This window comes from Watersipora subatra, chromosome 1 (genome assembly GCF_963576615.1).
Source record: "Watersipora subatra chromosome 1, tzWatSuba1.1, whole genome shotgun sequence".
Classification (NCBI taxonomy): Eukaryota; Metazoa; Bryozoa; class Gymnolaemata; order Cheilostomatida; family Watersiporidae; genus Watersipora; species Watersipora subatra.
Window position 1 is genome coordinate 17,545,457 of NC_088708.1, and position 21,135 is coordinate 17,566,591.

At 34.9% G+C, this 21,135-nt stretch overlaps 1 protein-coding gene across 1 annotated transcript in view; it reads left to right on the plus strand.

Moving 5' to 3' along the window:
* Positions 1-21,135, plus strand: part of LOC137406396 (protein unc-13 homolog A-like) — a 33,048-nt gene that overhangs the window by 6,344 nt on the left and 5,569 nt on the right. Inside the window, exons 2-5 of the mRNA XM_068093008.1 lie at positions 1,399-1,516; positions 2,497-2,617; positions 9,465-9,538; positions 19,695-19,719. Coding sequence (XP_067949109.1) covers positions 1,399-1,516; positions 2,497-2,617; positions 9,465-9,538; positions 19,695-19,719 — 338 coding nt within the window. The remainder of the gene's footprint in view (positions 1-1,398; positions 1,517-2,496; positions 2,618-9,464; positions 9,539-19,694; positions 19,720-21,135) is intronic.

The window sequence follows — 21,135 nt, forward strand, 5'->3', positions numbered from 1 at the left end:
TAGTCTAATATTCATCGCAAAAACCAAATCTTACTTGATTATAATCATGGGTACCCTGTTTTTCACCTTAGTTCTTCAGATATGCATTGCAAAAAAATTTAGGTCTGTTGCTGTTTAGCGATACAAGCAATAGTAGTGTATTGTTATTTCAATACCTCGAGAGTCAGCAAACTATAATACATGTAATAGTTGAATTATTGTATTGTTTTTAAACAAACATCTTTATTTCATAAAAACAGCGCACACCCAATTTTTCTTCTTTTGCTGTACTAAGTCATGAAAACAGTTTTTAAAAAAATTTAAAATTTTTTTTGTTTAGTACTCATCTATGAAATATTGCTCACCTAGAATTTAGATTTGTTTTCGGTCTTTTTCTACAAGGTTTGTAACAATGGCAGCAGATATGAGGAGCTCTATTTTAGAGACCTGCAGTAGGTCTCTGCCTTGATGACACAGAACTTGCGATTTGATCAGGAATAGAAGTTAATTTTGTGGTCGCTAAAGTGCGTAATTGCTAATTGGGAGGATGGTTTAGGGCAGGGATGGTCTTGACAGGGATGATTTTGGCCATGATCTACTACAGACAAATCTGACAAATTAAAGATTCACAATCGGCTGAAGATGTGCATTTCTTTTTTTTACAAATAAAAACATGTCATTATTTGTGTATATCCTAAAACAAAGCGTCAAATACAATTTAAAAGACTTTATTTATATAAATAATTAGACTAAAAATCAGTGAATGCGTTTGCTGTAATATGTATGTCCGATATCAGTGAGAAAAATGATGAGTGGGCTTTGGCTTCACAATACTATTAAAACACGGTTTCCTGTTCCTGCTACTTGCAACAACTCTTACAAGTTCATGAAGATGAGTATTTTTAAGTCGTGTTCTATGGTAGTTTTTCACAAAATTCATGGCTGAAAACTATGATTCTCATAGGTAAGTTAAAGTAAAGCAAGTAAGTAGTCTTCTAGCTATACTAGTAGTTATTGGGTACTTTTCCAAGCTTACAGGTGATGACCAAATAAATTACCACAAACATTTACAAAAAACTTTTTAAACAAAACTCTAAAATAAATACTTGACAAAATTTTTTTGGCGGCCAACTTAAAAGATCCACTAGAAAGCCTAAAAAGATCCGAATCTAAATACGCCAAATGCCATTTGGCCATAGCTGGTTTAGGGCCCTGATGCTCAGCAAGGAGTAGGCTGACGTTATTATGCTATTATCCTATGCTGACAATAGAATTAAGGCAATGAAAAGGGACAGCATGGTAAGTGCCATATTGCTGACTATAGTTTTAACTTGACTAGCGCATAAAAATTTAGGTGTCTATCGGTAACCATGGTAGCAACTCGCTAATGGAAGCTAATCACTGCTTCTCCGCTTCCAGTGAAACGGATCAGATGGAGTCAAGCCTTCTTATCGAGTTATGGAACAAGGGCATTCTCTGGGACACCAACCTTGGAGGTATTCTCTTGCCACTTGCCACGATACGTCGGTCTAGTGAGGTTGGTGGTTTTACCATATGACTATTATAACACAAATACTTCGGCTATTGTGTAGAAGATTACTATTCTATTACCTTTCCATCATTAGTTATCTATAGTGATACTTAGGACTATATATGATATACAATTTTTAAATTCATTTTGTACTAGCCAATCTTGTTATACAGTCAAGCCTCGATTTACAACTTGCCTCATCTTGTGAATCTTTTGACAACACGGAGTAAAATTTGAGTAAATAGCCGTCTCGAAATGCAGTCATTTTTAACATGCAATGTCTGACATTTCTTGAAACATTAGTTTTGTAATTAAAATGTACAATAGCTGGTAGACATTGAAAATGAAACATAAACAGAATAGCAAAAACATGTAAATTAAGATAATCGTAACTATATCTAGTTTAATTTGAAATAAGTTAAACTTACATAAATTTATTTTTCAAAATATTTCTATTAATCACTCCGTCACTGGCTCTATGTATTAGTCACACTTCCATTTCTGTTTACAGGTAAAGTAACAATAAAAATCTATCTTCATGGTTTATCACATTGTTTCTCACATGTAATTTAAACATCACATTTAATTTTATGAATGCATTTATTTTAATGCTATATATATTGATGTTGGAAGTATTTATCAATAGATTTTTGGGCTTTAGGACAAACTAAATAAAATATAATGTAGTCTTATAAGGATATTTGCTCCAGCATATGATGATTTTGATTTACTTAGCAAATATCTGAATGAACTGACTTTATGTGTTCAGACTTCACTCTCATTTAACTCCTGCATATAACCTGATCGCCCTCTTGGTACAATGGCAAAGGTTTGAGTGACTCACTGAAGATTCTCATCTAACTGTACTTTTTTTCACGATCAAACTAAGCGCGAAACGTTAAGATTTTCATCAATATGCACGAGCCAGGTATAAAAACTTGTGAAACTTGCCATCTGTCATAAGTTCATGGATTCTTTGAGAACAGGAAGGCTCCGGCAATTGGCTTGCCCTCGACAAGGAAGTGTTCACTGAAGGAGATCATGTGAAGACGACAGGAGTTTCAGGACACAGCGTGCTACTTGATACTCGCTTTGAGATGCCCATGGGTAAGCATTATCCTCGTTTGCGCAATTATGGCCTATTTTGGTGAAAACGACTAGACAAATTTGGTTCATCCGCGTTATTATCTCACTACTGTCCTATGTTTCAAGTTTTGATGTTCCGTTAGCTCCCCTATTGCATAAAACCTTTCCTTATTGCTAGAGCTCTTAGTATAGGATTAACGTAAATCTGATCAAATCATGCTTGTGAGGAATTGGTATGCAAATTGTAATTGGGGTCTTTTTGAGAATCCCAAGAGTGAAGGTTTATTGACATGAATTTGTAATGATGTAGCCATTTTTACCGACCCATTTTAATATGTAGCACTACTCTTAGCTATAGATTTTTACCTTTGCTGCATTTACTCAATCTCATATGTGATGATTATTTTTTTTAATTTGGAACAAACTGATGTCTCAGTGCGTACATTACTTGTAAATTGGTGGTTGAATCTCAGTCAAGACATGTCATGGATTGTTTGAACCAGCACTAGACCACATCAGCATGGTGTCTTTGTCTTTCACTTCATACTTACTGGGTGTTAATGTACATGCAGTAAAACAGCATTAATTGGAAAGTCAAAGCTAAACTAACATATGATCTCTGTTTATGTTTATTGGTTAGCAAGCTTTACTTATGCAATGGAATTTTGTAGCAAAATTTAAAACTTCATTATACAGCCTGTTCTTTTGTGTAATGAAATCAAGTTTTGCAGGAGGTTGTGCATTTTTTTGATAGTCATAACAAAACAGTATTTATTTAAGATTAAAACCAATGCGAATAAACAACAGTACTTGATTTATGTTGGCTTATGTGGGCATGTTATATCATAAACAGTTATTTCTTTTTATCTTTATTACGTGCTATCAGATTTATTATGTCTGATCCAAATCTGTGTAGTAATTTTTATAAGGCCTGTTGAATACGTTCAGATTTCTTAACTAAACAATTGTTACAATTGTACACGATTCAATTGTAAATATAACAATCTGTTTTGTAATATCTGTAGTTGATTTTGCAGCCAAACCTTTTAATACTCATATTTCAAGGAATTCTTTTGAACTGCTGATGTTCCTTTAATAATCCTAAATATAAATCTTAGACACTAATACGATTAGAATCCATGTTTTGTACAAGTACCCGGAGTTCTTGAATACTTTGAAGCCTGGGTCCGAGGTAATTCGGGAAAAATATTTTCCTACCTGATCATACGGAACAGGTAGGATCAGGATTATGGAACAGCCTTCCGATAGACTTACGCAAAACTTCTGCATTCACTAGTTTTAAAGTTAATGTTAAAAGCCATTTGTTAAGCCTAGATTAATTTAGACCTGCTGTTCAAGTTTGCCAATTCCTGTGGGCCCAGCGCCTCGACTAACTGCAGTGCTACTGCGCATGTGGGCCTCATCATGCCTTAACGAGTAGGAACTAAGCTTTCATTTATTTTGTTTAACTTAATCAATATTATAGCCATATCTTCATTTTGCTTAATGTTATATTATTTCTACTAATTGATGAAATAAAATACACACATACACACACCCGAGGAAACTCGGTTTCGTAGTTTCGCTTTGTTTTTATGTACTGTTGTTTTACGTAGGATTATGAAATGTTGATGATATGTTGGTTGCTTTATGCGGTTTACGTTTTTAGTATAATTCTGAAATTTCATATCGATTGCCCTGTTAGTTTTTGATATATCGCCGAAATAGCGAGGACACTTCTAACCGACCCGAGAAATAATAAATGGCTGCCACCAAAACATTAGTTTTTAAAGACAATCTGATTGAAATCATTTGTAATGAAGATAAAAAATAGGAGAGCTAACTAAAAAATAAATTAAACAGCTTCTCCTCAGCAACAAGAGCTCTACACTAAACTATTTGTTTTTCTATTCTGAAAAATATACACACTTTATCAGGCTCAGTTTACACCAACCATTATGTTTCTACTGTTACCTCCACAACTATACACACTCTATCAGACTCAGTTTACACCAACCATTATGTTTCTACTGTTACCTCTACAACTATACCCACTCTATCAGACTCAGTTTACACCAACCATTATGTTGCTACAGTTACCTCTACAACTATACACACTCTATCAGACTCTGTTTACACCAACCATTATGTTTCTTCAGTTACCTCTACAACTATACCCACTCTATCAGACTCAGTTTACACCAACCATTATGTTTCTTCAGTTACCTCTACAACTATACACACTCTATCAGACTCAGTTCACACCAACCATTATGTTTCTTCAGTTACCTCTACAACTATACACACTCTATCAGACTCAGTTTACACCAACCATTATGTTTCTTCAGTTACCTCTACAACTATACACACTCTATCAGACTCAGTTCATACCAACCATTATGTTTCTTCAGTTACCTCTACAACATCACATCTTTAAAAGAGTTTGAGAAAAACTATTAGCTATATTTAATTTCTGTTTTTTAATTGAGTTCTATAAGCTTGGAGCTTCAATATGATATTCAGTTCAGAAGGAATTGTGCTACCCTAAGTACTTTCACAGTCAGTTGAAAGTTGTTAATACTGAGTACTGTCTAGGATCAGAGGGCTTGATTGTGTATACAAGGTAAGGCTTCAAAGTGTTAAGGTTCAAAAGTTGCAAGGAAATTTCTCTTTGTTGATGTATGTTTTACTTCAACCGTGTTTAATAATAACAAAATAGGTCATCATCTAAAATTGGAGATAGCCTTTTGGTGATGTTTTGAGTTACTGCCACATCAAGATGAATCAGACATGACTATGCTATTTGCATGTAAGCAGGTTATTCCAAGTTTGTTTTTAATCCAATGCAATCTCAAGCTTTTCTTTGCTTGGTCATGTTTTGGTTAAATGCTAATGAAAGCTCAAATCTTCCTTGACTTATGTCAAAGCGAATGAATTTTCAAAAAAAAGTTTCAAGATGCGGTTTTTGTACCAAAAACCTGATAGAATTGTAATGGAAATGCTATGCACTTATACATACTATTGATTTGTAATGCGCGATTTGTTCACCTTTAGCAAAAAGAAATTGTTTAGTATTATTAAAATAAATAAGAGTTGTGTAATCACTAAAATTATATGCGATCTGCTATAGGTCATGTATTTGCGATAAGTCAATTCAACTGGTTGCGGCTGTGTTTTGGCGATCTCTACAAATGTAGCCAGCATTTTTAGCTGTTTACACTCATATCTTGGCTCTCGGATACAATCACAAAGCTACGAAATCACTCCCAATGTCACCTCACCTGAATGCATCTTTAATCTGAGCTTTTCTTTCTCAGTTAAGGAGAAACAGCTTCCTTTAATTGCGATGACTCTATCAAATCGAAATGTAGTCGGTTAGGCCTTGTCCTTGACACAAATTGGATCAACGAAGATTGGCAAAATTAGATAAATTAAATACAGCTCTGGATCAGCTCCTCTAATAAGGAATGGTAGACATTGGCTTGATGCGGCTGTTGCTTTACAATTTTAAAAATGAATTCTGTTGAGAAAATAGTATTCATAGAATACAAATCAGCCATGAATAATTGATTTAAGAGTTTTCAAAACCTAGTGTAGCCAAGCTCAAAATATGGCAGCAAAATGATTTTATAAATAATACAACAGATAATTAGAAGTGCAAATTAAAACCATATAATTTTGTAACTTGGCGATTCATTTTTACCAATCTTGACACCGCATTGGCATGGCTGCTACAGTTACTACATTGCTGTTCATCAAAGCTTAAAGTGAGACCACGTAAAGCATATTAACAATAGTACCTCTCATCAAATTTCGTTGACTAACAGAAAAATATGACAAAGTTTATGTTTTAGTCACATCGCTTAAACTTAGGTCATGGGCAGTGGCTAAATGTCTCCAGTTGAGCCAGGTGTTTCCTGTTTGATGGCTATCAGTTAGGCCTGCGAAAGAGTTGTGAGCACTGTTATTCATCTTGCAGACTTTGAAGACGTTTCAAGGATATCATGATTAAAATAATTAAAAAATCAATATCAACCTCAATGGAGGATAATTTTTGTTATAATCTCTTACACAGCAAGTGCACTTATCTATTGATTCTCAGTGAAATACGCATCTATTTTATTCCATATTGTGCAAATTCTATGTGGGTGTAATATTTTAGTGCTAGTTCCTTTTCCAGTGTAGGGATCATAAAGTGCATGAGATCATCGCTTTATGCATGCAGAGTTGGGATTTTTCATTGTGCAGCTAGTAGAGGTGACAGGAAAATTAATCCTTTGAATAAGCATAAGAATGGAGAGAGTCTTCTAATGACATGTGAACTTCAGATACAAACATACTTGTAACAGTTTAGTCTGAAACAGTATACCTGTAAGTGCAATTGTTAGCATTAGAGCATCTTGCTGTTTACTATGGGAGAAGGATTACACGAAGACAAGGACTTGGTTATTCTTAATCCAGCTTTCTCAGAAATAGACGAAGTAAAAAAGTTGGCTACAAAGTCGTTGCTCTAAGGCACTAATGTTCTGGGACATGGTGCATATGCTTGTGGCCATACTGGCCAACTGTGCATGCCAGTTTCTTTCATGATAACCGAGACGCCCTGGTAATTTTTAATAATACTGATGTATAGTATATCACTCTAGGAGGTTCTATGTTCGATAACTCTTACAATCTTTTTTTTTAATCTTACAGTCATGAAAAGAATTATCATAGTTATTAAAAATGTAAAATATGTGTTTAGTGCTAATAGAATTAGCCAATAAAACACAAGTGATGCCAGAATGCTTGAAAAACACTGACAATGCTCTAGGCTTGATGTCCCTGCCTTAGAGATATGTGATGAACTCATCTTCTCTGACAGCATCAGAAGTATGGAGTCAGCGCATTTACTCTGACAGCATCAGAAGTATAGAGTAATCACATCTGCTCTGACAACATCACAAGTATGTGGTGAACACATCTGCTCTGACAGCATCAAAAGTATGTGCTGAACTCATCTTCTCTGACAGTATCAGAAGTATGTTGTGAACACATCTGCTCTGACAACATCACAAGTATAGAGTAATCACATCTGCTCTGACAACATCACAATTATGTGGTGAACACATCTGCTCTGGCAGCATCAAAAGTATAGAATAATCACATCTGCTCTGACAACATCACAAGTATATGGTGAACACATCTGCTCTGACAGCATCAAAAGTATAGAATAATCACATCTGCTCTGACAACATCATAAGTATGTGGTGAACTCATCTTCTCTGACAGTATCAGAAGTATGGAGTCAGCCCATCTACTCTGACAGTGTCAGAAGTATGGAGCCGGCACATCTGCTGTGACAGCCTCAGAAGTATGGAGTCAGCCCATCTGCTCTGACAACATCAGAAGTATAGAGCCAGCACATCTGTTCTGACAGCATCGGAAGTATGGAGTAATCACATCTACTCTGACAGCATCAGAAGTATGGAGTAATCACATCTACTCTGACAGTATCAGAAGTATGGAGTCAGCACATTTGCTCTAACAGCATCAGAATTATGTTATAAACTCATGTGCTGTGGCAGAGTAGGAAGTATGAAGTGAACTCATTTGCTCTGAATGCATCATAAGTATGTGATGAACACATCTGCATCAAAAATCATCCTGCTCACCTATCATTGTGGAACATTTTGTTGTTTTAATAAGTACTTGTATCATCGATTTTGGATACTGCTGATATCGCTTGGTCAGTAATGTTGCAATTAGAGGGATATTTTTTAAGTTACAGTAACGCTTTCATCGGGTTAATTGTTGGAATGCAAAGGATGCGATATTGTAAGCATAGAAACGCACAAATGCCCATTTTAGACATGGAATACGATAGCTGAGTTTGTTTCTCGTAAGAGTCATGGAAATTGTGTAAAAGTATCGATGGATTCTTATGCCTTACAATTATTCGTGAAACAATTTGTATGAGATTGATAGAATTCTCAGCTTACTGATTCCACCCGTCTTCAAATTTCTAAAACTATTATTCTAAATGAGGCCAGATCATAACTCGCTGTCATAGGCTTTGCTAGTATTTCACTCTGTACTTAGCTGCGCCCAGGTGCTACAATAAGGATGCATTATAGTGAAGATTTTTTGCGCTTGCGAGTGTATAATACGTAGCGATAATTCTTATATATTGTTGGCGTGAAAGGCTCCAACAATAGTTAATTGTCATGATACAACTCGCTGTCCTTTGCAATGCTAATGGAGATAGGTTCAGAGTTTAGCTAATCGATTTGGCTATCACCCATTTTATCTGAGGCTCTGTTCGTTCACACATATTTAAATTAGCACTTCGTTAACTTATGTTTACCAAGTTAGTTCAACTCCATCAAATAGATACAAAGTTGAACTTAACAAAGCATGCAGCTACTATGACTCACATATGTCGGGATAAGTTAAAACTTTTAAACTGATCTTAGAATAATCTAATATCACCATGCAAGCATGCGGTACGCTATGGTGAACACTCTAACATCACTCTGTAAGAGTGGGTCTCGTCATGGTTCTTTTATGACACTTTATGTAGTGCAAAACTGGTTAAGATCTGTGGCAGCACGCTCTACTAGTTTAATGGCAGTTGTTTTTTCAACAGACTCTCACCACCATTTGCTTTTTGGGGCCTCAGTTGTCGCTAGTTTTACATGTCTCTATATTTTGGCACCTCTAGATTCTACTTCGCGCATTAAAACTTCTACCAGTCTTATTTAATATTTGGTAGTTGAAAAACTGGTTGATTCAAATGTTAATAAAAAATTTACCTGCGGTAGCTGTGAGAATTTTCTTCATACAATGATCACATTTAAGTATTTTATCTACTATGCATCCATTTCAGAAATACCAGAAGCTGAGGCAAGGCTCTTTTCTGATTCTGAAAGCACATGGAATGGTGATGCATTTGATGAACAGGTATGTTTACTTAATATCATTGGCTACACTCTGTTCCCGACTCACTTAGCTACGCCTTTGAACGCCCCCTCATTTGTTGGAAATTTGCAACAGCTATTTTATGACAGCAACTCTAAATTTGTATTTTGCAAAGAATTGATTTTATAAGAAACTGGAATTTAAAGACTCTATGAATGAATGAATAAATGTATGAATGATGTGTATAGGGCAATTGTAGGCTATGCATGTTTATACTATGTGGTCCTGTGTTTGTACCCGTAAGTGATCCTCCAAAAGTCACCCTCCCAATTATGATGACATCATTTGTCAATAATATTTGTGTATATATATATGGATGCTTAATTAAAATTGAAATTCTTTAATATAATTGATTGGAGCAATATTTTTCAAACTTAAATAATCTAAAGTTGAACAACAAACCTGGAAAGCTTAATTGTGATGGCTTCCGTGACATCCCTCTTAAGATTATAGTAAGGAGGAATTTAATTTTTTTGTAGCAGTAATGGACAGGCAGATGTTTGATATGCATGATCATAATGAGGCTGTTTAAAGTTTTTATAGTTCACTGTCGAGTGCTTTATTGTTTTACTGAAGACCATGAACGAAAATCACGTTTATGATTCGTATTTCTTTATCAGTGCTATATGCTTTTGTTTTTCGTAGTTCATGATTTTTATGACATGATAACAAAATCTCCACCTGGTTGATAGACATCTCTGTTATGAAAGTCTGAGAGTTACTATTAGCAAGGACTCCATGCCATCTAACCACTTTATATAGCAGCATTTACACACTGTAATTATTCATGTTTACTCAGCTGTTGACTAATATAGCTATATAATAATAATTCATCAGAATTGTTCTTTATTTTGACTATGAAACAGTTATGCCACTTACGTTGATCCTGTTCATCGAGACTACTGTCATGGGTAGATAGGGACCTTTTGGATAGTTGGAAGTTTCAGAGTGTGCCTTGACTTAAGGTTGACTGGCAACAAAATTCACATTGCAGTTATTCGGTATCGAAAGGTTCACCATGTTTTACTATACTGTGTTGTAGGTTCAACATATGTGGAAATGTGATTACAAGCTCTTAAAAGCTGAGAAACGAACAGTTAATCGCAGCCATTACGAAAACGCCGTAGGTTGGAAGCCCTCTCAAAATGGCTCAAATGTGACATAGTTGAACACGATACGCTTCTGTTTACGCTTTCATGCAACCTCATTCGTCGAAATATTTTCACAAATAAACTTCCCGCATTCGATAAAACTATGTCTATTGTCCTTACGCGTCTATTTTCTTATCATTGTAATGCTGTCACTTTGAGCACTGATATCTCAAAACCTAGCCTAAAAATCAGTTTAATTTTTTAACCTTAACTCGAGGTGGTGCATATAATCCTCTGATAAACACTAGGAGCCTGTTGGTCACCTGTAATGGTCGAAAAATGCTGCAGAAATTGTTCGCGCCATTTGGCAACAAATATGGGTCACATGATCAGCTTACGACTGGATGTTTAGATCAAGCTGAAACGGAACTGTAAAGTAGCGGAGCATCTACATTTAATAAGGGTTTTTCAGTAAAACCCAAAGTGTTTGTCATAAACTAGTGCTATGAGATGTTTTATATTGAGCCTTTTATTGGCCTTTGATTTAACGTCATAACATCACATGTCAAAACAATAACCACGTCGAGTTGAATACGTCATCAAAATAAGGGATTCCATCCTACGGCCGTTTTTTTAACTGTTCGTCTTTGAGCTTATAAGAGCTTGTAATCACATTTCCACATATTTTGAACCTACAATAGAGTAAGACATGAATCTTTTGATACCAAATAACTGTAATGTGAATTTTGCTGCGAGTCAATCTTTAAATAATTTCACGCGAAACCAAAACTCCGCCCTATCACTTTTGCTACACTCACATTTCTCGGAACTTCCTATAAGCCACTAGATGATTTATGAGCTATTATAAATTGCTAATCTTGTCTTGGCACTGCAGGAACTGGCAAATGCCTTAACAAACAAATCTTTTTGGCACTTAGAATAGGTATAGATCAAGGTGTAGGGGATTATTAGTGTCACACACATACTGTGTACCGTGTTCCTGCCAATTTGCTCGCAACATATACATACCAATGTTATTTTTCTGGTCTTCTTCTATTCTTGCTGCTGGTTTTGATCGTTGTAATAACAAAAAATTTTTACCCTATCAAACCTCGACTTACAATCACCTCTAGACATCAAAGTTTTTGATGCGCACATATAATTTATGTAAATATTTGTTTCTGCATGCCATTTCTGTCATATGACGTCCAGAATATCTGGTAATGCTGCTGTTTGGTAAATGTGTACATGTATACACAGTTTTTATTCAGTTTCTTTTGTTTTATGTTGCTTGGATAACATCAAACACAGTTTCATACCCTCATTTTTGCTTTTTGAAATCTTGGACCCGCAGAAGACTAGCGCGAGTGGTAGCAGTTGTGCAACAAGGAAGAATGTAATGCTTTTTTAAAAATTTACATCAACATCTCCGGCTAAAGTCTTTAAAACAACTCTGAAGCCTTCCATTAGTTATTAGGAAAAAATGAAGGTTTTGCAAAGAAAAGAAAGCCAGGAACGAGCGAGAGCTGATAGGCTGGCTTTCACAATTTAATGTGAAATAAAATATAATAAATAAAATATCAAGGTGATATGACAATAAAACTTGTTGATTAGTGGTTTATTAGTTCACTTTTTAGCATATAATATAGTTTTCTACATTTAGTTCTTTAAATAGCTGTATATAATGCATTTATTTGAGGCAATCTCTTTTAGAAATGCACCTTGTGGTACAAGAAATACTCTTTGAACTATTAGTCCCACCATGAGGAAGCAAATGCAGGCAATCTCGAGGCGCAATTTAGCTGTTCAACTAAAACAGGGCCTTAGCATTTTGATTTTTTCCAAGGCCATTGAGTTGACAAATACATGCTATGCTCAAAACATTCCATTCATAATTTGCTGCCCTCTATTCACAAACTTGTATAGAAAAAACCACATTTCAATAGTAGCCGTGCATAATAGGGGGTCCGCAAATAGAAGGTCTGCAAATAGTTTTGTAATAGGACACACATTGCTGCACTCGGCCATTTCAGAGGTCGCTTTCACACCTGACTTACTTTAGACTCTTAGTATCACTGACTGTGTCGAGTGGATAGCATGTTTATTAAGGTCGTCCTTTGCTTGCCGCTGTGCTGCAGCAAGTTGGTAAGTCGAGCAATAGGCAGCTTTTAATTTGAACCTAATTGTATCTTGTTCTCATGGGAAATGCACCGCTTCAGGATAATCTTATGATGCATTCCTAAAGGGGTGCGGTTTTGTGCTGTTAGTAGGCAGGCTGTATTTGGATTTATATAAATGGTTACATGAGTCGGAACATTCTGTCTAACAGAAAAAGCTATCTCTGCGTATCGAGGTCACACGGTCACACGCGTTAGAGAGTTAGCTTTTGCTGTTAGCGCAACAGGGTGTTACTATGCATGTAGGAATAGAATGCGATATTGATTTAGAGTAATGGACACAGTCACTGCCTCCTTTCTTTGATAAATTCCTCCAGGCTGTCTTATTGATGCTTTCTATTGAAACTCAGACTTCTGACTCAGACTTCTGTGAGGATGAGGGCAGAATCATCTGCTTGGTTTCTCCTCGTTCTCAGCTTTTCGAAGAATAAATAAAATTTATAGGCATTCAAATAATTGGTTTGTAAGAGCTAAATTCCTGTGATCTAGCATTTGACATCCTCATCAGTGCTTTATAGGGTACTTGCATACATCTTAAATGAAATCAAGGAGGTACCACCTAGCCTCCCAGCTATGTAAAGGATAAAGCGTTCAGCCTCACAAGCTTCAGTTGAACAAAGCAGCCCAAGTAACCAATGCTCAATTTGCTTCATATAGGTGTAGTAAATGCTTGCTTTTGATTGGGCAACATATTACTAGCGAATATAATATGCACTTTATTTTCTTCATAAATTAGTAAATGACACAATAAGTATATCGTCACCCATGAAATACAGGTTTATAAGCTAGGCAAAAATCCAATGATATAAATGAAATAAATGGAATCATAAATTCCAGAGTTCAACTCAAACTGTGTGGGCCACTCTTTACCAACTCCGGTTGTTTCAGATGAGGTTTGTGTACTTTGAAAGCTTTATTTTGGATGTTGTTTGACTATGGTCTGAGTCTATTAACACTAAACTAAACTTGGTATTGTTGCTAGTTATTTGCTGGTGCTATCATAAAAACATGATACAATGTACCAGCGATTTCAAGGCAGTGCCATGCCGTTTTGTACATACATTCTGCATTCTATGCTCTATTTAACATGCCTCACATCGTTCGTCTATTGATCTGCTGGTGATGTGCACTGTGAGATATCTAGTATTTCGGTAGAGTATGCTTTACTCGGTGCTAGGTCATCAGTTCAAACCCACTTTTTAACCTTGACCTTAACCAATCAGACGTATTCTGCGTTTAAAAAACTCTGAGGCTAGCATCAAGTTGTCGTATTGTTGAGAAAAGTTTGTTGTCATAAAAACCTGAAAATATTGTTTTTGGTAATTGTGCCTCAACTGGGCAATAAGACCATCCCCTATTGATGAAGTGCTTCAGAGGAGGGGTACTGGTTTTTAGTGATCATCTGAATGTTGTTTTTCGAACAGCTTTTTGCAGGGAGTTTTGTTAATTGAATATTTGGAAAAAGGGATTTGATACCTACTAAAAATTATTATTTACCTCATTTTATCAAACAATTTGTTGATCGTCTGCTGAAGCCTTCGTTTTATAAGGACAGTATATAGCTTTATTCCTTTTTATACGATTTTTGTATCAAAGTATTTGAATAGCAAGAATTCCTATTAAAATGACATGTGAACAATTATTCGTGGCATTGCAGCGATTAAATCCAGTCTTTCCATGACCTTTTATTGATATAGACAAATACCGGAGTTACATGTAACACCTGCTGGTACATCGACTTGGCATGTGTTACTCATCATGCTATTGAGATACAACAGTTTCTGGATCACTCTTGGCACACTTTTGTCATTTGGTGTGTGCTGAGGCAAATGACCTGCAGTTGCGCACCTCATGTAAAAATAAGTTCTGTCTGTCGTTGCTCTTCAGGTTATTTGACACTTGCATGCCAGCTTTCATTGCTAATCGTAAGTGAAAGAATCAGATTTCAGTTAGAAGTAAGTACCGTATCAGGAATAATGAATGATGTGGTTATATGGCTATTGAAAGTGCCCTTATGATAAGGATCATCCCATATCAGTTACACGTTTGCTTCACTTATAATATAAGTAACTACGTGTAAGTAAGATTTTTTAGTTAGCAGCTCAGTCAGTGATCTGCACATTGTTGCAAATCCCTCCAGCGTTCCATGTAATTATTGCCGAGCCATGTTGGTACAAGCCACAGAACATTCGTATGCTAAAAAAAGTTTCCGAAACGCATATGGAAATTCCAACTGGTTCATGCTCAAGCAGTCGCACTGCAAGGCATCGCTCAACATGAAAAATCGGAAGCGCTGCATGCTATTGTACTCTGGTTTATAAAGCAGTTTTGTCGATGATGAAGGCAAATTTTTCATTCGTAATTACAATTGAAACACGGAGTTTCTGGTAGTTGAGAGAAATAGTACAAATAATTGTGTGATGTGACTTTGATAGAAATGTGCTGACATTCACAACGAGATTAGCTCTAAAACATTTTATGATCTGTTTGCTTAAAACGTGTTAGTGTGTTTTGTAAGACTGCCCAAACCGGTAGTGCGACCAAGGATGTGGTAGTTGGCGCAGCCTCGAACCGAATACGCTTTCTTACAACAGGAAAAAATGATATCATTTCATATCATTCAATATATCATTCATATCTAATGCTCATGAGATAGTAAAGAATATGGATTTGAGTCACGAGCACTTTAAATATTAAATATTATTGCACCCGTATTTTCTATAAATGTTTAACATTGCAAGATGTTAAAGGTGACATCTATTGCCCAATTTATATACATTTATATATATTATATACTCAACAATTTTTATAACGAAAATTTTAGTCATAAAATCATCTACTTTAGAGTTTTTTTTTTACTTAATTACTTAGAAATGATGTATATTATATATATTATTTATATAATATATTGCATAGAAACCAGAAACCAAACAAGAGACCTTTTAGAAAGACTTATATGCATTTCTATATATTATATGTATATATATATATATATTATATACCATAAAACCTGTATTTGAACACCACTTCTTTTTCACATTTTTAATCTTTACGATCCCATAATAGCAAGTGATCAGTAGAGAATAGTCCACAAAACCGTACTAATAATGACTCGATTACACCAATAATAATTAATTTGTTCATTGTTTCTGTTCATAGCGAAGTTCGTTTTCCAACTCCAAGTCTAGTTTTTTCGTTAAAACTAAGATTGATTGCCACACCATAGGATTAATTAATAACTGTATCAGGCTAATAGTAGTTCCTTTTTAAAGCGATCTTGATACTTGAATGTATGTGGGTTCATCGGATATCATCATAGGTTAATTGCAAGCAATAGATATCAACTGGTAGAAACATGTATCAGCGTCCTCGTGCGTATTTAGTTATAGATCTATGACAAGTTGGGGGTGAGTTAGCAAATTTATTGCATCCAAAAGGGTTTGTCGCACCACCCGAAGAAGATGGTAAAAGATAGGCGACACCCGATTCGCCCATAGAACAGTTAAATTTATCTCCACATCATTCTGTCGAGGTGTTTGAAAAATACAACGCCGCCCTTTATTTGAATGTTACCTCTAATAAAGTGTCACTCTAAGGGTCAATGTTGAAAAATAGAATGCCATGGCGTTTAAATAAAGGTTTTCCGGTATATAAGGTTTTTAATTTAGTATATATTTACATATATATAGCCAATCAAGAGACCTTGTAAAAAGATTCTATTTAAAATTTATAAAGAATAGAAATAGCTTATTTTAAGATGTAAAGTATAAAGCTCCTTCCTTGAAATCTTTTACCTTAAAATGAACCTTCAAATACCAAAGGTGATTACGTGTACATATGTATTTTAATTAATTTAGAGTTGTGCTCTACACACTGCTTTCAACAATAAGCAATTCATGGAGTAATTACTCTATTGATTAGAGGAAGACCTGAGGACGAATCCAATAACATTTTAGCATTCACCAAATGCATCTGTTAAACATGACGTGATTGGCCTACAAGTATTAAATATTCAGTTACCTGTGTGTCGTAGATACATGCTTACTGTCAAGGAAACCTTTGTAATTTGGTGTTCCATGTACCATTGTGCAACCCAAATAATGTAAAAAACTATCGAAACATTTTCATGATAATAGAGTCTGTGAATGGAATTTGAATATCATACGCATAATATTACTCCTACTACCTACATGTATGACACGGGGTAAGATACTTGTAATTTTTTCACTAATACTTTGTAAATTTGCTGAGCTCAACTAAAGCTTGCAAATAATAACCATATGTGTCTGTATATAACTAAAAATATTGTTGTTTTTCATCTATTTCCTGGGTTATTGGCTCACGTTTCTGTTTATCATGTTCTGAATCGTAGTTAAACCAACTATTCACTAATAAAAAGTTATTCAATAAATTGCGAGCTTTTGTTACCTTTGCTGAGCCTAACTGAGCACTGGAGAGTTCCTTCAGCTTTATGCTTTTACATTTTAATCACATTGGCTGTTTTTCTCAACCAAACCCTCTGCACAAAAATCTTTGATTTGGTTATCGTGCGGCCACTCCTTGAGAGTTTCATTTATAAGTAGCCCGTGTTTCCTACTTCCACATTTGCGTTATTATAAAGTATTCAGTTTTTCTCGTGTGCTACAACTAGTTTCCGGGCTAGAGATTCGTTTGCTTCAAGCGCTTAGACCAGTCTTGCGTGATTAGCTGTAATGAATGTGTTTTCAATTAACTAAACATATTTAAATACAAATATTAAGAAATGATTAGACAGTCCTCGGGCTATTCTTTTAAATAAGTCATTTGTTGCCGTCTGCTACGCTAATGTTGTTAGAAAGAACAAGGAATAAAAACCATAATATTTGCATGGGTTGATCAGCCACTGACATTATGGAGCACAGTTTCTGGTCTTGTCACTGACATCTTTGCTTAGTAGTTTGCAAAGCATGTATATACATATATAATACAGTCACCCTCGCTGTATGATTTTAATTTAAACTTTAATTTAATTTAAAATTTAAACTTCGTATAGAAGGGTATTATTAAGTAGTACATATTAGTACATAGTACATATCTAATGCAAACAGCCCCTGGTAAAAATCATCAAAATTTTATATAAATGCTGTACATATAAAAATTAGTTACCAAATAGTATGTTAACCTTAGTAACTATAGTTACCTACAGTAACTTTAATGTATTTAGCGGTTATGATCTGCTATAAAATTTAACGTTACAAAATAATGTGTGCACTACGTACCGTAGAAGTTCTTACTTTCGAGGCAGTCGTATAAAATGTTAAATTTAACTTAAATGAATTTAGCTTACTAAACACACACTTAGAGCTAAGTTTTAGTATGTATTTTGAACTATTTTACTGAATTTCAACTTTTCTTTGCTAAAATTTATTACCTATCTGGTTCCGGTTTCGTTTCCACAATAACTAATTACGAATAACGCCAATCTGAGTAAGATCGAGCATAGTATCTTTTTTATTTGTTGTTAAAGGGATTTTGGGGAATAGCATATCGGCATATCGGCATATTTCTTATTTCAAGGTAATCATCATACCGACCGCCAAATTTGAATTTTAAGACATATTTTTGTTGATTTCGTATGGCGAAAAGGTAGATCCTTACTAAAATCTCTACTAAAGAAATACCCACATTTTGGGCCAACCTAACAATCGTTACGCGTAATGGTCAACAGTGGTAGTTGTTAACCCTAAGCAACTGCTGATATCAAATTCAGTGCTGTTTGGATTTTTCATTTCTAGAGTTTAATTGCTATAACTGGACACAGGGTTTAACAAAAAGACAAACACTGAGATTTATATACATGTATATAGATATAAAACCATCATACACAGCCTGACGAGCGCCAAGCGTGAGACAACGTTGTAGTTGCCCTGGGAAATTTTAGTCAAAAATCTTGTAGTTTTAAAAATCTTGTAGTTTTAAAAATCTTGTAGTTTTAAAAATTTTGTTGTTTCAACTCGCAGAGTTTAAAGTTCTTTTTTTTAATTTAATTTTTTTCAAGTGACACGATTATTATTTACTTTTTTTGGCAACAATTTAGAAATTTATTCCAAATTATTCCTTACAAGAATTATAAAAAAGGCATCAGTTAGCCAATCAAATCAAATAAGTTGTTCAACGTATAACGTTTAAAATGCCTTTCTCTGCTAATAGAACGGATATTAGCTGGAAGATTGTTAAAGCACCTAGCAATGATTTTTTCAAAATAATTATTAGGTATTGTATTCAATTTGTATGCATTCTAAAGTTGTATGCATACTAAAGGATGAAGAATTAATATATCTATCGATACCAAAACTAAGTGTAAGGTAATTTACAGTGTGTTAGTAGGCAAAGTGTTATGAATTGTGTTGTAACTTAACCAACAGTGGGAACATAACAATGCTACTTCATAGTTTATTAACTATTAACTAACCTATTAACTATACTATTAGTATATATAGTTAATAGGTCTATGTGATACCCTCAGCATACTGCGCGCAGGATTAACGTTTCAAGGTCAACTAGTTACACTCTGGTTACACTCCTTGCTCTCAAATCTATTAGAAACATTGAAGACACAAAAATACCTTCTGTTTAATATTACTAGACAGAGTCTCAAGTTTCAACCATATAGATTTATGTTATCTCCATTTTCTTCATACCGTACTGCCTATAACCTATGTCAATACGTAATACCACAAGATGAAAAGAGATCAAACAGCCGTTCAGCATAAACGCGCTACTATTGTTTAGAAATTTCAACATTACTCTCTCAATTTACTTTGCTTACTCTTGGTTCTGCCCATTTGTGCCTAGCATCATAGACCTACATACTGTTTCATTCTATTGTAGAGGAGGCGTAACTCTCAACCAACATGTAAGTTTATTAAATTACTTCGCTTTGTAATTGTCCTTCCTTGCATTCTGCTTTGTCAGGTGTGTACTCCATATGTTATTTGTACTAAAAATCACACCATGCAATCATGTTTTATTTCCCTAATAAATTAGGTTAATGAGAAAACAACTCTTAAGTGTTTTGATCCCGGTTGAACTCGTAACATACATTTAACACGTGTTTGCTGGATGATTATGGGTGCTTTTGGATTTTTTACGCATACACTAGAGGGGTACACGTGGCAACATGGGGTACTAAGGTGCCCGATAAGCTTTATTTTAGTTCTTCACATATCCATGAGCTCGGAATTATCCTCTTCATGCAGCTCTCACCGATTTCTGACTGGCACAGTAAATACTCTCTAGATGACACGTGAATGATTCTAATGCTACATTTTTAGACACCAAAACTGTTTATTATAAAAATAGCATGTATTTGATAATCATAACCTATGGATATTAAACTATTTATAAATGTTTTTGGCCACAGCTTTTAATAATTCGTGCTAATCAGCGTAGCCTACCGGATTAGGCTATAGCGTATTTTGGTGTGTCCGGATCAAGGCAAAAACAGCTGTAATTCTTCCACAATTGTGAGAGGTATGTTGATGGAATCTGAACGTCTCATGCATATCTTAATTCTGTACCCAAGCGTAGGAAGTCCAAAAGCATCTGTCTAAACATCTATCCTTGTTTCTGTCTAAACATCTCCATCAGCTAACAGAATGTTATGGTGTCCTACTCATAGTCTGATATAATAGATTTGGTGACAAACTTTGTTTAATCCAATAGAAATAATAGTCTTGCAGATTTTCTGCCTCTGGAATCTCTAGACTTTACGCTTTTAGCCTACTGAGCATGGTCCTGTTTTAGCCATAGCTTCATTTCCATGATTCATCCCAACGCCAACCAATTGAGGTAGCATTGCTACTTTTTTGTAAATAGGAAAATTACTTCTTGATTGCATTATTGATCAAGGAAATAATACATTTATATGATGGATTACCTAGACGCACCGCTCGCAGTGAGCATTCATTTCTATAATCAACAAGCATTTCTTCGAACGATCATTTCAAGTTTTCTTGCTGTATTTTCGGTTTTACTTCACAAGTAAATAACCAATTACTTTCGAATGCATTAGAATCTGAAAAAAACTTCCTAATCAAACAAGGACGTTATGCCACCTTGTAAATCTCTTGTTCCTTCTAAGATGTCTTTACATAAGACTACCATATTACTGCTAGATATGTGGTTTAATTGTGAATAAAATTGGTTAATTTTAATCACTGGTTAAATTATATCACTGAATAAAATTGGTTAATTTTATTCACAGTGGTATAATTTTAGCAGCCATTTTAGTTAAGGAAACGGCATAAACGCTATAAAAAAGTTTTTATTA